Source organism: Gobio gobio, assembly GCF_949357685.1.
Source record: "Gobio gobio genome assembly, chromosome: 10".
In the NCBI taxonomy this organism is placed as follows: Eukaryota; Metazoa; Chordata; class Actinopteri; order Cypriniformes; family Gobionidae; genus Gobio; species Gobio gobio.
Genome location: NC_137116.1, coordinates 47,672,617 through 47,689,059, shown reverse-complemented (window position 1 = coordinate 47,689,059; position 16,443 = coordinate 47,672,617). Strand labels below are relative to the sequence as shown.

General features: G+C 37.8%; 1 protein-coding gene across 2 annotated transcripts in view; it reads right to left on the bottom strand.

Annotated features, from left to right (window-relative positions):
• Window positions 1-16,443, bottom strand: part of agbl4 (AGBL carboxypeptidase 4) — a 498,974-nt gene that overhangs the window by 171,232 nt on the left and 311,299 nt on the right. For both annotated transcript variants that reach the window (XM_079826732.1, XM_079826733.1), the window contains one exon: window positions 5,666-5,705. In XM_079826732.1, coding sequence (XP_079682858.1) covers window positions 5,666-5,705 — 40 coding nt within the window. The remainder of the gene's footprint in view (window positions 1-5,665; window positions 5,706-16,443) is intronic.

Genomic DNA, 16,443 nt, shown 5'->3' with positions numbered 1-16,443 from the left:
TATTTTACAAATATTTTCCAAGGCAGACTATCGGCGCACCCCGTCTCTCTCTCCTTCTCTCTCTCTCCTCCAGACTACATTAACGCTCTTATTCTTTCTTCATTAACAGGCTCACAGCCCTTTCGCTATGCTCCTTTGTGTGCATTTGGAAAAAATCAACTGGAAAATAGACAGCATGAAGCAGCCGAACAGACGTTTTAGTTTCTCTATCTCTGTGTGGACTCTACCAACCGCTGTTCATTATTTTTATCCATTGTATTCGCTTTTAACCACCTTCCATCACTCAGTCACTGATTGGGTTGTTAAGATGAAATATCCACAAAGAAGTTTAAATAGGTTATGATCATTCCGCATCGCGCTTGCTGTATTTTGTTCTACATCTTTTGCTCTGTCCCCTGATCTCTCTCTCTATGCCAAGCCTGGTCCCTCTGCTCCATTAAAGGCAGATCTCACTGGTGCAGGTATTGGCCGCTATGAGTTGCAGCTGTCCAAGTTGCCGCTTTGGCCCGGAGTTTCTGTGGCCAGATACAAAAGCACAAACATCAGGGTGTCTGGCCACACGGCCCCAGTCCAGAGACCATCAGGCTCAGACCTGTTTTACTGCTGGACGCCATACAGACACCATCACAGAAATGGCCAAGAAAACACTCAGGGACACGTTCGCTCAGGCAGAGCAGTGGAATTGGCTGAGAATGTGTTTTAAACATTTATATCAGACCAGTAATATTTACTGGTAAAAATGTTTTTTTTTTTTCATTTTTGTACATTTGGATAGATCCTGAAACGTACAATGTGGAAGCATTGACAACATGTAAGTATAAACATTATTACGTATTTAAATCTAAAAAAAACAAAATATGTGTGTATTTGCCCTTTAGCTATTATATAGATACATTTTAGATCCCTTAACCCTATCCGCGAACCCAAATATAACCATTTCATAGACAAAATAAAAAGAATATATGAACTGAAAGGTGTGGGAAAATTTTTTATTTTAGTAACAATATTAAAATATATATTTTGAGCTGCTAATCCCACCCCTACCTCTAAACCTATCCATTACCATAAATAAACCAAACATCACCCAAAACACGGCATGTCCCAATGGGTGACAAAGCATACAGGCTAGATCCAATGAGTGTTTGATATCACCGCCGTAAAACACGCCGTAAAGATTCTTGAGGCGGCAATTTATGAATTCATAATGAGTGCGGGATTTGATTTTGATGGTCACTGCTGAGAATGGAGATGATGACTGAATAAAGGATTTGAGTCTGAATTTGAGTCTGTTCCTCGCAACTGTATTGATTCTAAAGATTTGGATTACAGCACACAAATAAAAGTGATTACTTTTGTGAATTTATTTTGTGTGTTTGGTGCAAATTGTAGTTCTATCATCAGTGAGATAATAGAATTATACTGAGAAAATGCCTTTTGTTAATTCCATGAATTCAGTATAGATTAAATAAGGATTTCATACACATTGGTCCGTCTGTAAGGTGTTCATACCTACATTTACATTTCAGTGCTGTCAATATTGTATGTTTCAGTGCAAACTTACTGTAAGTAATTGTACGTGTGGTAGAACCACACTTTATGTAAAAATACACAAGAAAACACATGAGAACATGTTGGACATTAGGCCAAACATTCTTATGCAAAATACACCAAAGCAATAAATCAGAGTTACAATGGTAGAAAAATTACTGTAATGCACAGCTTTGAGTGTCATATTGCTGCTATGTACTAATTTATAATATATATATATATATATATATATATATATATATATATATATATATATATATATATATATATATATATATATATATATATATATATATATATATATATATATATATATATATATATTATATGACAGTTCGTTTTGGTTCTCGAATCGGATTGGCTGAGAGCCTTTTCCAGCTGTGCGATATTGCCCAAGTATGTTGTTGTGTCACAAAATGTAGTTTCAATAATTTTTTAGGTGAGAATATAATTATTAGACCTCAAATATGTGAATCATAACATAGTGGATATTTTTATAGCCGTTTAGTGCTCAGTATATACAGTATATAGTATACACAGTATATATTATATATACAGTATGTGTGTGTGTGAACATATATTCACACACATGTATGCATGTATGTACATTGTATTATGTACATTCATATACGGAATCAAATACGGAAGACAAAAACAATAGGCATTTGTTATTGCATTAGATAATAAAAAAATGCAAGTTCATTTGACATAGAGCAAAAGACATTTAACAAACATATGTTTGTCAGGATTTAAAATATACAATTATCAAAGTTAAAGTTGAAAAGATCATTTTATAACAATTCTAATTAGTTATATGTTATATTATAATTCGTTTATTTTCATGCTTTGTGCTTTGACAGGTGTAAAAGTGTCATTAAAAGAGCAGCTGAACAGAACAACAGTATTAAACGCTGTTTTTCTCCGACTGGGAACCTTTACAGGCTCTCATTACAGAGATGATTTACATATATCCACACACAGATGAAGACATGAGAGCACACGTGTGAGCGTGTGTGTGTCTAGTGCTGAACAAGAGCTCACAGCGTTTGAGGAGATCTGAAGGTTGTCTAATATCTGTTCTTAGAGCAGTAAGCTTGCACATCTCTCCAAGTCTCATGAATGTAATTGACCTTTTTTTCTGTAACGCTGCTGAGATGGTGGCCATGGGGGGGCAGTGAGACACAGAGACTAAACACCAGCCAAGCAAAGTTAATTGTCCAGCTGAACAATAACGCAACGGAGACTGCAGATATGAAAAGGGCATTCAAATCAATAGATCGACAATAGCCTTTCCGAAAAGATGGCTGAACTCAATTTTCTGGCCGCGGACACCCTCTAAGCTCCAGACACACTGCAGACAACCCGTCTATCACAGTGCCCAAACCTCCTCCACAAACAGAGAGATTGTTTGTTTGCATTGCTCGCAAAGCTTCTTTTTCTTTGTCTTCCTTTTTACTTTTATATTATTTTACTCTTTTATAGCAAAAATAACACTATATAACATTTCTATTGTTTCAATGTTTGCAAAACCTTCCTTTAGTGATTTCTTAATACTTGTAAACTGTGATTAGTCTGCTTTCTTGCATTTATTTGCATACTGAAATGTTAATGGTCTCTTCTTTCATTCATATATTTAACCATTTGGCTGCCGTTCCACTGCAAAAACAATTATTTATTAATGTGAACCGCCAACAAAATCAAGACGCAATGTCACGATGCCAAAAAGCATTTCATTTACTTAAAGCTGCACTATGTATTTTTTTCCGTCCACTAGAGGTCGCCTATTCAAAACAAAGGTGTAGTTTGATGACGCCAATTTTGAGAGCAGAATCTTGGGACATGTGGTCTCCACCTCACAGCCGGTGAAAAAAGAATCGGGATAGGACTAGGGGAGGAATCATGTTCATGGATGTGATTATTAATATTACTGTAGTATGAAGCAGAAGCAGGAGCGATTGTTGATAAGAAGAGTACAACACAAGCCTCGCGAGCAGCGGGACCTTAATTATGGCATGGTCGCCGGCGCCATTTCCACTTTTCCGGCCGTGAGTTTGCGGTAACGCAGCTCTGATTATCATATTAGATACATCTGAGTGTGTTGAAAATTATGTTCTGACGTTACTCTGTGCGTTCGCTCGTCGACTGCTATGACACTTGTTCACACTGCAGTGAGAGTAAAGCTTTTCTGCTAAATAAAACGGGAAACCGAGGGGAACTCAGATATGACGCCATCGACAGGCAACTCCCTCACACGTCCCGGTTCCTTGGTTAAAATAGCAATTTTCTCACGGTTTACAAATAGTTGGAAACATTTGGGATATTGAAAGTACTCAACTGAACAAAATATATAACACTGGCCTAGTGGTTTTTGGATATTTTACTGAAAAAATGTTACATGGTGCACCTTTAAACCACATAGTAAAACCTACAGTAAACTGCATTAAAACTTCACCAGTTCTTTTCATGCCTAGCCAGCACTGATATTTTCTTCAGTGCAAATCTAGTCCTTTCATTTGAGATTTCCTTCACCTTTTTTTCCGCTGTGTACGTTGTTTAGTTTGCGTTCGGCATTGCGATGGGAACGGTGGGCGAGGCTAATCATTCTTTAGCTGTTCTGGCCTTAGAAAGGTCAGCTGTTTGAAATGTCAGGCTTCAATGGAGCAGATTCACATCGTGCTGCTCAAGTGTCCAATTAAAGAGGGTCTGGCAGGGGTTGAGTGGGAAGCACTCTTCACACAGGAGAGCTAATGAGGGGGCTAGGGCATCGAGACCCCCCTCGGCACCGATCTACAGGGCCTCAACCAGAGCGGCAGGTTCCGAACGTGGGGCTGGCACTCGGAGTACTCTGGAAAGACCTCCAAGGGCACCGGTGAGGACATGGCTTGATCTCATTAAGGACTATGGATACATGTATGTTAATTTTTATCATCCCTTTCACACACACTTATGTAATATGTGGATAGGTCGGCGCGTCCTGTTGCAGTATCTGTCTCAGTCATCTAAGAGTGCAAGCTGCTTTCCATATAGCAGGAAAACAAGTTTCCGTCACACTCAGCATGGACAAACGCGGGTCAGAGGTCACCGCAGTCGCATATACACTTTGCACACAGAATCCTAATAAGCAGCCGGGATGCAGGCTTATAGAGGAAGACAGGGACGGATGAGCTCACTTACAGGGGCGATTCTTCATTTATAGCAACTAAAATACTCTGTTCACCTCATCAAGTCATTAGGCCCATCTGTAGCCCGGTGATCTAATACCGGTTTAGCAGTTGTTCTTTCAGTGGTTAGTTTTAATAACTGCATTCAGGGAGTTCTAGATCAGCAAAAAGCACAACGGCTCTCCAGAGTCCCTCTGCAGTGAGCGTGTGCGCAATTGTGGAGTTTTTATGGAGGAAAAAGTAGATTTTACTGCTCGCTGAAATCAGCAAAATTACCCTCCCAAAATGGCAAGGGCTATAGAATCAGGAGGGAAAAAAAGTCACTTTCATTATATAACCCCAAACAAGGTAAGCTAAAAACCATGTTGCACCGTGCATGTCTTTTGTAGAGTTGTGAAGGTCAGCGGTACAGTCTTGTGTGGCTTTGGGTAACAGATGCTGAGCAAAGCTGGGAAAATTAGCCTACTCCACGTGCCTTACATAAACATTATTTTAATCAAAGTGTATTAGAGCAGCCAGATATTTTAGACATATGGGGGCTGCATCTTTCCTGGCTACCCCATCTGTCTCTCCCAGAGCTCTGAATGCAGTTTCAGCCTTCACCCAGATGCATTGAGAAAACATTCAGCTTCCCATAGAGACGCAGAAGCACAGGCTGTACCCGCTGCTCTGGGACAGGCACGCCCGGGGTGCTGTGATGGGATCAGGGAAATGCTGACGAGTAGTGAGAAAAAGCCTCTTTTTTTTGCAGGTTTTGACTCTTGGGGTGCAGCTGATACTTGTTGTGAGAAGTAAGAGAAGTCACAAAGCCCCCACAACCCATCCGTGTGACACCCTCTTTGAAATCCCGTCTGTGAAGCCCCTTGTAAGTATACAATGTTGTTGTGTGGCGTGGTGCGCTGTGCAGAGAATAACAAACACGCATGCGGCACACAAACCAAAATATGCATACTCACCGGGGTTGGTGATGGTCAGAAGATCCAGCCTTCGTTGTTGCTGAAAAAGAAACAAAGAGACATCAGAGGTCTTCTGTCAGAGAGATGAAACAGATCTAGTCTGAGACATTTTTTCTTTTTTTCCCTCAGAAATCAAAGTTTGTGCTGTCTGCCTGTTAAGCACATTTTGCTCTCTATCTCTCTCTGGAGAGATAAAAGTGTGTCATGCATTTTACATCAGTTTTATGTAAACATATATACGCTGCATATACAGTATATATCACTCTATGAAATAGGATGGTTCTAATCGTACACTTCTCTTTGGGCCTATTCACAGAAAAATAGGTTGAATCAAACAATGTTTTCTTACGATCCTGTTCACACAAAAAACTGGTAACAAATAAGAATTGTATAATAGCCTATAACCCATAATCATCAAGAGTGATCCGCCAATCAGAGACGTTTTGTTTACCATGGAAAGTCAATTGTGCCAAAAAAGCTCAGCAGTGTCCAGCCACTCCCATAAAACATTGGGTATGGTCTGATGGAGACAGACAGTGTAGATTCTAAAAATGTAAGTATTGTTTTTTTGCAAAATTTTGTTGCTATACTTTTTATACTTCTAAAATCAATAGTTATAAGCTAATAGTTGTATAATGTATCATCATTTATTGTTATGTGCCTTCATTGGATTAATATATATATATATATATATATATATATATATATATATATATATATATATATATATATATATATATATATAAATATATGTGCGTGTGTGTGTGTGTGTGTATATATGCTTTTATATATACTGTATATATATATATGTATATATGCTTTTATATATATATATATATATATATATATATATATATATATATATATATATATATATATATATATACACACACACACACACAAATATATTATGTAAACAAAAACTTTTGTTAGATGCTTTTGTAATCGATTGACACTTTTGTAATCGATTGACAGCACTAATATATATGTATATGTATATATATATATACATTTTCTATACAATATATATCTCTTCGTTTGTTGCCTCTGTCTTTGTTTGCTGGCCTGTTCGGGTACTTACACTTCAACCCACTTCTTGTGCTGCTAACCGAATATATTTATGTAGGGTGTGTGTGTTTGTGTACATAATCCATTGCGATTTGCGAGTTATGTATTCATGTGCTGTAGTAGATGCGGGTCGTTTTCTGGAGAGAGGGCGTGGCAGAGGCTACAGCAATCCACACAGGTCACACTCTCAGATCAATAAGTGCCCAATCAAAGACTGATGGCGTCCTCAATGGCACGCTGCAGTGTGAGGCGGACACACATAACACACATACTGTGAGGACAGGCAGCTCAAGAGCTGTACTTTAACACTCTTGTGGTAACAGTACTGCAGGTCCTTCTACATGAGAGCCACTACATGCATAGTAGAGCAGAGAGCATACACTGATATCATTCACACACACACACGCACTCAGCTCTGCTTTTCAACGTCAGGTCATTTCCTGACGATTAGCAATTATCCATTGAAGCCACAGGGCTTTAACTTGGTTTTGAATTCAAAAAATTTTCTCTTTTTGTGGCTCTGAGAAAGGAAGGAAAGTCACAATCACTGTGCATTGTGCTTGTTAGCAATTTTGCAATATGTCTTTTATTGGGGCCACCTGACTTGTATATGATGTGCATTTTCTATCTGCTACAAAAAATAAAAACAGTATAATATATGCATAAAATACATTGGCACCTGTCAAAAAAGTAGGTGTTAATGTGGTGTTATACTCTTCTAAGTGTATGCAGTGTAATATAATAGTAGTTGACGTTAAAGATTAGTTGCAAACAATTTTGCTTTGACAAACTCTTGAAATAATGTCTATTGTTTTATTTTTCAGATCGCCCCCTGCTGGTGAAAGAGACACACACAACACAACCTCTTTGTTTTCTGAGCTGATCCTAAGAACAGGGAAAGTAGAACTGAATGAAATGCACTACGTTACACTAAAACATACAATAATATTAACGATCATTTCAATACAAAGGTTTGTTTTGCATTTTAAACACTAGTTAACTTAATATATGTGCATACATTTACATATCAGAGTCAAGGGATCAGAAAGTCAATATCACTGCTTCAAAAGCGTGTTGTCTGCTTACATAGGCTGCATCCTAAGTGAAATAAAACCATCACACAAATAGCACTACTCTCACAAAGTGCACAGAATTTACAAATGATACTGTTTGATGTTACTTTGTTTTTAAGCAAATTCTGTACTAGAAAGGATAAGGATATTGACAATATTTCTAGGACTGGCTTTCGTCTTGGATTTATGCATAGTTGCTTTAGAATCTGGCCAAAATTTGGTATCTTACAAGGTCGCCTTCACATCAGGAGCATGTCTATGATGCCTTAAATGCTTTCTAAGTAGGCAGCTCACTTGTTTTTAGAACACAGCTAATGTTAGTCTTTATTAAACGATCCATGACAGAGAGCGGCCGCACTACAATCCCCCTTTCCCCAGAGCCTGAGACAAGAGTAGTCTAATTATTTGGTATTGGTCTTGCACTATTACCACTTGGAAATAAGGCGGCAAAAGACATTTCAATTAAAGGAGATGATTTGCGTCAAAATGAATAAGGCACTTAAACAACATGAGTGTACATCTCTATCACCAGACGCAATTCGTTCTATGTGAATTCTCCCATTGACAGTTCGAACCAGTTGAGAGCTTCCTTTCTTCTACGCCAATTAAAGGCTCGGAAAAAGGCCAGTTGCTCCATTCCTTTGATCTGACCTTTGTAAGTTTTGCTTGGCCTTGTTGGTACAGATCCAGCATTTAAGACAGAAACGGCAAGTGGAAAAAGCCAGTGCCTGCAATGCGTCTGTCTGTCCACTGACATGAGCCTACACCTCACTGATATCACTTCTGGCCTTGTACTTCCTGATTGAATTCTGTCATTTACAGCTACATGCAGTGCATTCTCTCATACTAATCTTGTGAAGACATTTTTGACAACAGAGTCCTGCTTTCTTACAATAAATCTATGAAAATGTAGATAAGATGCGTAAAACTCTCTTTAGCTCAAAGTAGCTACGTTTACATGTAATAATCTGTTAATAATCCAATTGATAGCTCAATCGGAACGAAAAGCCGTCACGTAAACAACTCAATTGATCCAATTAGGCACAATCCATATTGTTGCTGAAGATTTAAACATTTCGAGTTTTTCTTATAAAGTCCACAGGGCCATAGGCAGGGTCGTTGGTAGCGGGGCAAAAGGTGGTGATGATTCTATGGGCGACCGGCCTTAGGGGGGCCCACGATTTCAACCAATGGGGGACCCACTCCCTGCCCTTGACCACGATTTCAAGGGGGCCCACAGTAACAACCTACACCGGATACCCCAGCTACGCCCCTGGCCATAAGAGCACATAAACTAATATTTTCATGAGATTACAAAGGTTACTCTAAGGCCCTGTCCACAAGAACAAGGGTATTTTCAAAACTGCAGCTTTTTCTACGCGGTTTGGCTGTTCGTCCACACGCAAACAAAGTACTTTTTTGAAAACTCCGGCCAGGGTGAAGATTTATAGAAACTCCGTTGTCATGTAGATGGTGAAACCAGAGATTTCGGCTTGTCAAATCGAAGTTAAGTCGAGTCTATGCAATGGCGGACGGAGCTTTTAATACCTCTGCTAACAGCGCTTATCACATGTATACAGATACATGCGCAGTTATCTCATTGTATTGCAGAACAAAGGCGCCAGAATGCAATAATACAACATAGTAAGGCAAGTGTGTAAAGCTTTAGTCCACTTGGGCCTTGCCCCTGTGTACAGTTACATGTCACAGAGTCCAAAGTAAACTTGCAGAAGGGTTTCACTGAGCCCATGGCATCCCTCAGTGCATCGGTGCCGTGGAATGGACCCATGTGGCATTCAGGCAGCCAATCATAACGCGGTTTTGCGTTTTCATGTGGACAGAGATTTTTTTTAAACCGTGCTTGTGTGGGCGCGATTGTTTTTTAAAACGGAGGAGGAAAAACTCCTGTACGTGTGGACTAGGCCTAACATATAAGCGGTACAAGAGTCCCTGCCTGCGTGGATAAGGTACTTTGTCTTTCCTTTTCCCCTGTTCCTGGAAAACACTGAGACAGAGAGAGAATCACATTAGGAGAGGCAATCCTAGGCATGAAAATAGGATTGTATTAATCTTTATCAAAGAGTGCCAAGGAATCCCCTCAGAACAGTGGCAGTCTGCATAGGAGCGCACAGTGGGTGTCCCGGGCCTCACTGGAGTCAAAAGGCGTTCTATAATCTGAATGGAACACAATAAATATTCTATTTTAACCAGGGCTTAAAAACGGAAAAAAATATCAATCTGTTCACTCCGAGCAGAATCGATATTAAAGCGTTTCCGTTTTTGCGTTCCCCAATAAACATTACTGTTCCGAAAACGGTTTGATTAAAAAAAAATACTGGTTAATAACGTTATTTTAATTTAGCCTATACTTTAAACATATATGTATAAATAGACTTATTTTTCACTCAATAATAATATATCACATGGTAATTAAACTTGAATATTTATTTCATAACATTTTTAAAACCACAACAGAAATACATGCATTAATTACAAAGAATAGCGGACCTGTTTTAATGGAGCTTTAGACAATCTAAAATGGCCCTCTTATGCCTAATTCTTTTCAGAAGAGTGATAACATTCTTTGTACATAACTTTTTTTCAACACGACTTGTTTTAAAAAATGTATAAATAAAGAATAAATAAACCGGATAACTATTGCTCTTTTAATGTTCAACTGGTAATTTCAAAGCAAACACTGCGCAACACGTCCTTGCATCACATAATCAAATCAGCTAATAAAGCTTGATCATTTAATGCAATATAACACTCCATTTAATACGAAGCATCAACTGTCTATATAGAAAACATTGAGCTGTCCTGTATTGGCAATCTGGAAGACTATAGGAAAAATGTTTGATAGATGCTAGTAACCTACTTGGATAGGCTTAAACGAAATCCATAAACTAGCCTAAATCAGTCTATTTGAGCTTAAAGTCCGTACTGCTTATTTAAACGTTCGAAAAGAATGTCCTCCAATACCTGCACATTCATTGTAGACCTCAGCGGGGAAAGAAATGTACTTGTCTTGAGGCATGAAAATGCGCGCTCTACACTGACTTGCGTACCGGTAGATTCATAGATGACTGGTGCGCGGGCATTTCACTCACGCTTGATCTATGCGCTTGATCCGTCAACGTCACATGCTGTACTACTCAATTCATGATTGGTCACTGCCAAATTAAAATATTAAAAGAACGATAAAATAACGTTATTAACCGGTTAATGGTCATTTCAAATTAACGTTTCTGTTCAGCACGATTCAAATTGATTTTGATTTTGTTTTTGTTCCTCTTAAAATTTCGTTCGTTTCCGGTTTTCGTTTTCGTTCCTTGAACCGGTTCAGAGCCCTGATTTTAACACCAGAAGACACAGCCACAGGTGCATGAAACGGGAGAGAGATGGTGACCGGTGCCGAAAGTCAGAGATCTGGGAGAATGGGGCAGTGACACAGGCTGTGACACACGGGAGGCCGGCTGACCTCAACAGATGCTGGGGTGAGAGCCCTTCACCCTATGTCAAAAAACCCAATGCACTCTGTCCAATTACCAGAGCCATGAACTCTCAGAATACATTAGGATTTGTAGAGACTTCAATAGTTTGTATATGTAGCTAGACAGTCTCATTTTTATATATGTATAATACATTTATATATATATATATATATATATATATATATATATATATATATATATATATATATATATATATATATATATATATATATATATATATATATATATATATATATATATATATATATATATATATATATATATATATATATATATATATATATAATCCTTATTTTATTTTATTTTAATATATTTATGTGTATACTTCATTTAATGTTAAACGTTACAATTATTCATTTTAATACATGTATTATTATAAACTTTATTTGAAAAAAATGTATATCAAGATGACTTTTTGCTTTATAATTTTTTTTTAAATGTTTTTAAAAGAAGTCTCTTATGCTCACCAAGGCTGCATTTATTTGATTAAAAATACAAAACAATCAGTAATATTGTGAAATATTATTACAATTTAAAAAGTATTATAATTGTTCATTGTAATTTATTCCTGTGATGTAAGGCTGAATTTTCAGCATCATTAGTCTTCAGTGTCAAAACTAATTCTAATATGCTGATTTGCTGCTCAAGAAGCATTTCTGATTACTATCAATTATCTTTTTTTTTTTTTTGATGAATAGAAAGTTCAAATGAACAGCATTCATTTTACATGTTCTATTAAAGAAAATATTAAAAAGATTCGAAAATATTTTTATTTTCATGCACAAAGTTCTAACTAAACTCATGCTGAAACTTTTCCTCCCTCGCTTGACCTATATTCGGTCCAAAACTGCAAAATAGGCCAGACATCCTAAACTTTCCTCTTAAAATGTCATTAATCTTATCAGGGGCATCCGCACCTTTTCAAAAGAGTCTTAATCTTTGCAAGGTGCAAAACTGCACAACTGCAATTAAGATGGCTGGGAACCAGACAGACCAAAAAAACAAAAAAAAAGTCATTAATTTACTGGACTTTTCGTCTTATAACAGAATTAAATATTCATGCACAGCCTCCCTGAAAACCCATTTGCAATATTTCCCCCTGAATTTACTCTTCTTATTTGCGGATGATTATCATGGGTGGGGGCCGTTATTGAAAAATACACCCAACAATTTGAGCCTCATTTCTCATGCATGTAAGGTCAATATAATGAGATTAACCTGAGCTCCCCATCTTAACATTTCATTTAAAAATACATATGGCGACTGCAGGCTAAATTATTTGACTTAAAATAACGGATTCACAGTAAAGAGAAAGTTATATTAGCAATTTAGGGGAAAAGGAGGCAGACTTTATACGTTTACTCAGGGATAGACTCGTTCTGTGCCATAAACTAGCTGATGGTGGGGATATGTCATGAATTATGGACCCCAGCGGACACCCCTCCCTCTATGAACACACACACACACACACACACACACACACACACACACACACACACACACACACACACACACACACACACACACACACACACACACACACACACACACACACACACACACACACACACACACACACACACACACACACACACACACACACACACACACACACACACACACACACACACACACACACACACACACACACACACACACACACACACACACACACACATCCCAGTGGTGATGAGGTAAGGCAGATTAACGCCAGACTATTTAAACCATCTGCCATAGTCCCAGTAGCAGGAGTCATCGTCATTGGCATCAATCCCCCAAGGACCCCTCTGCCTGACGCCAACCTTCCCATAAAGAGGAAAAGAAGAGGAAAAAGAGAGAAATGTGAGTGAGTCAACAAACTGACTCACCTCATCTTAGAGAGGGAAACACTCCTGTGTAGGTGAGTCATCGGCGACCAAAAACACACATATACATATACACACTTCTCTACTCTCTCGCTTCCATCTAGTGTTCGGTTCACCTTTCTCCCCTCAGGGAAGATGCTTCCCTCTTTTATAGCACAGATCTAAGGGATGAGCTCACGATGAGGTCATCTTCCCCTGGGTCTCTCTCTTCACTGAGCACTTACTGTCAGATTCACTGTAACACTCTTCATCATGCTCTGAATATGGGATGCTTTGTCATGTAAAATACCAGAAATTAAAAGCAAAAGATACAATGCATTTCAAACTCTTCATTAGGCCAATTACAGATATATGGCCAATTATAATATCAACAAATAATAGAGCAGTCAAAATTAAAGATGAGTCACATCTGTGTATGTCACATTTTATTACTAGATTCAAAAATCAATGTAAAATAACAGTAAATGAAACTAAATGTATACAAATATTATAATTTCTATAAACATGTATTTTAGTTCCCCTCACTCCACAACACTATTCTAACGATAATATAATTCATTAATGCTGGGCAATCGATAAATGCAATTAATCGCATCCAAAATAAAAGTTTGTGTTTACATAATATATGTGCGTGTACTGTGTAAAAATTATTTTGTATTATATAAATACTTCCATATACATTCCCATTATTTTGTTGATATTAGTAGTAGCTAAAATAAGGCAGTAATATATTGACCACTGGCTATCCAGTATCTAGATATTTGCATTAATTACTGAAAAAGCAGATAAATTCATGCTAGATAAAATAAACTTGCCGAGCACTGAATTAAAACACGGTTTATATCACAAAAGCATCCTTATTTTGCCATTAAAAAGGAAAGCTATACTTGGTTCCAGTCTGGAGAGCAAAATGGACAGCCGGATCAGCTGTGGAGAAGAGCGCCAGGACGGTCTGCTGGGGTTACTCTATCGCGTGACCAGGAGAACCTTGGTTTTAAAAATACATCACAACAAATAAAAGATTCATTTCTTAGGACAGCGCCTGCTCCCCTCAGACTTGAAACGTCTTGCTGCCCACCTGCAGAAGGACTGCAGTCCAGACCAGAGAAATCTAATCACCCCACAGTTAACTATGCATTCAACCTATTCAGCACTTAAAAGCCATGATTGAATTTCATCTTGATGCCATTAAATATTTATAAAGGCCAATTAGAAGGGCAGCTCTTGCTGGCGGTAAAGACTCCTCTCCATCATCCACTCCCAAACTCTATCAGGTCCTGCCTCTGAAAGATCGCCCTTAAAGGGATAGTTCACCCAAAAATGAAAATTCTGTCATTAATTACTCACCCTCATGTCGTTCCATACCTGTAAGACTTTTTTTCATCTTCTGAACACAAATGAAGATCTTTTTAATGAAATCTGAGCGCTTTCTGTCCCTCCATTGGCAGCTATGCAACTACCACTTTGATGCTGTAGAGATTGAATTTAGACTTTTATTCACATTTGTGACCCTGGACCACAAAACCAGTCATACGGGTACATTTCTTTTAAAATTATGATTTATACATCATCTGAAAGCTGCATAAATAAGCTTTTCATTGATGTGTAGTTTGTTAGGCTAAGACAATATTTTAAAATCTGGAATCTGAGGGTGCATACAATATAAATATTGAGAAAATCACCATTAAAGTTGTCCAAATGAAGTCCTTAGCAATGCATATTACAACTAATAATAATTTTTTTATATATTTATGGTAGGAAATTTACAAAATCTCTTCATGGAACATGATCTTTACTTAAATTTTGACCCATACAATGTATTGTTGGATTTTGCGGCCCAGGGTCACGTATAAACATTGATCAGCGAATTTAAACAGTTAGTGTGCTTGACGCACAAGAACAAACCTCTTGCGGTAGCTCAAATGTGCTGCATAACACATGAGAATGAACCTAACTGTTTCTCTTCAGAAAATTTTGACTAAAACACTCAATTCATATTAGTTTTACGATCTTTTTATGAACTTTTTGAAGCGTCAACGTGGTAGTTGCATAGCTGCCAATGAGGGGACAGAAAGCTCTCGGATTTCATCAAAAAGATCTTCATTTGTGTTCCAAATATCTAATATCTAAATATAAAGTCTTAGGGGTTCAGAACCACATGAGGGTGAGCAATTAAAGACAGAATTTTCATGAATTTGGGTGAACTCACCCTTTAAAGGCCACAAGACCAAACTCTTATGCTCTGTCTCTCTCCTGCTCCTACCCAACTGGACTGAAGTATGCATATCAGATGAGAAACGTGTCTAAATTCTAAAAGAGCAGATCTGAATTGATCCTAGCACCTAGCATGTAATAAATGAGACTAATGCAAGGCAGATATGACATCATATGGGAATAAGAGCAGACAAATTCATGCGCTATAAGGAGTGGAGTGTCTTTGGCTGGACCCTCTGAAGACAATTCATTCCCTGTGGGATGTTCTGTTGTGTGATAAATGGAGCATCAAAGTGAGTTAAGTGTGAATAGAGGCTGGGGGAGAGATAGAGGATGAAAGGATGGACAGGTGGATGAAGAGAGAGAGAGAGAGAGAGAGAGAGAGAATGGGTGGTTGGTAAAAAAATAACATTCTAATCATTTCTGAAGCTATAATTGGATTTATAGCTGCAAGAGGGGGCTGATATCAATCTGTGCAGGGATGTCAGGAGTTTGTGTCTGTATATGGTGTGTTTAGTTGAGCCTGCATACAGTACCTGAAGTGACTAACAGTGAATTTCATTCAAAAGTGACCACTGTGACCTGCACTGGGCAGAACACTTGAGCATTCTGACGGGTACAGGGTTTTATCATCTAATATGTACTGTTTGGTACAAGAAGCTAGTGGCCAAAGACGTACATTACTCCCACTGTTACCTTGGCAACTTAGCAGCAAAATTCTTGTTTGTAGCAGCTTTTGTTGTGACAAATAAAACAAGTGCATTAAATATTGACTCTTTGTGTCTAGTTATATTTGAATGATTACTGAATGCGGATCTACACTATCATTCAAAAGTAAGTCAGTAAGAAGCTTTAAAGAAATTAATACATTTACTCAGCAAGGATGCATGAAAAGTGACAGCAAGCATTTATAATGTTACAAAAGATTTTTATTTCAATAGATGCTGTTATTTTTGGTTGCTGCTCTTTTTTATCAAAGAATCATGAAATAAGTACCACATTTCCACAAATATATTAAGCAGCAAAACTGTTTTCAACGTTGA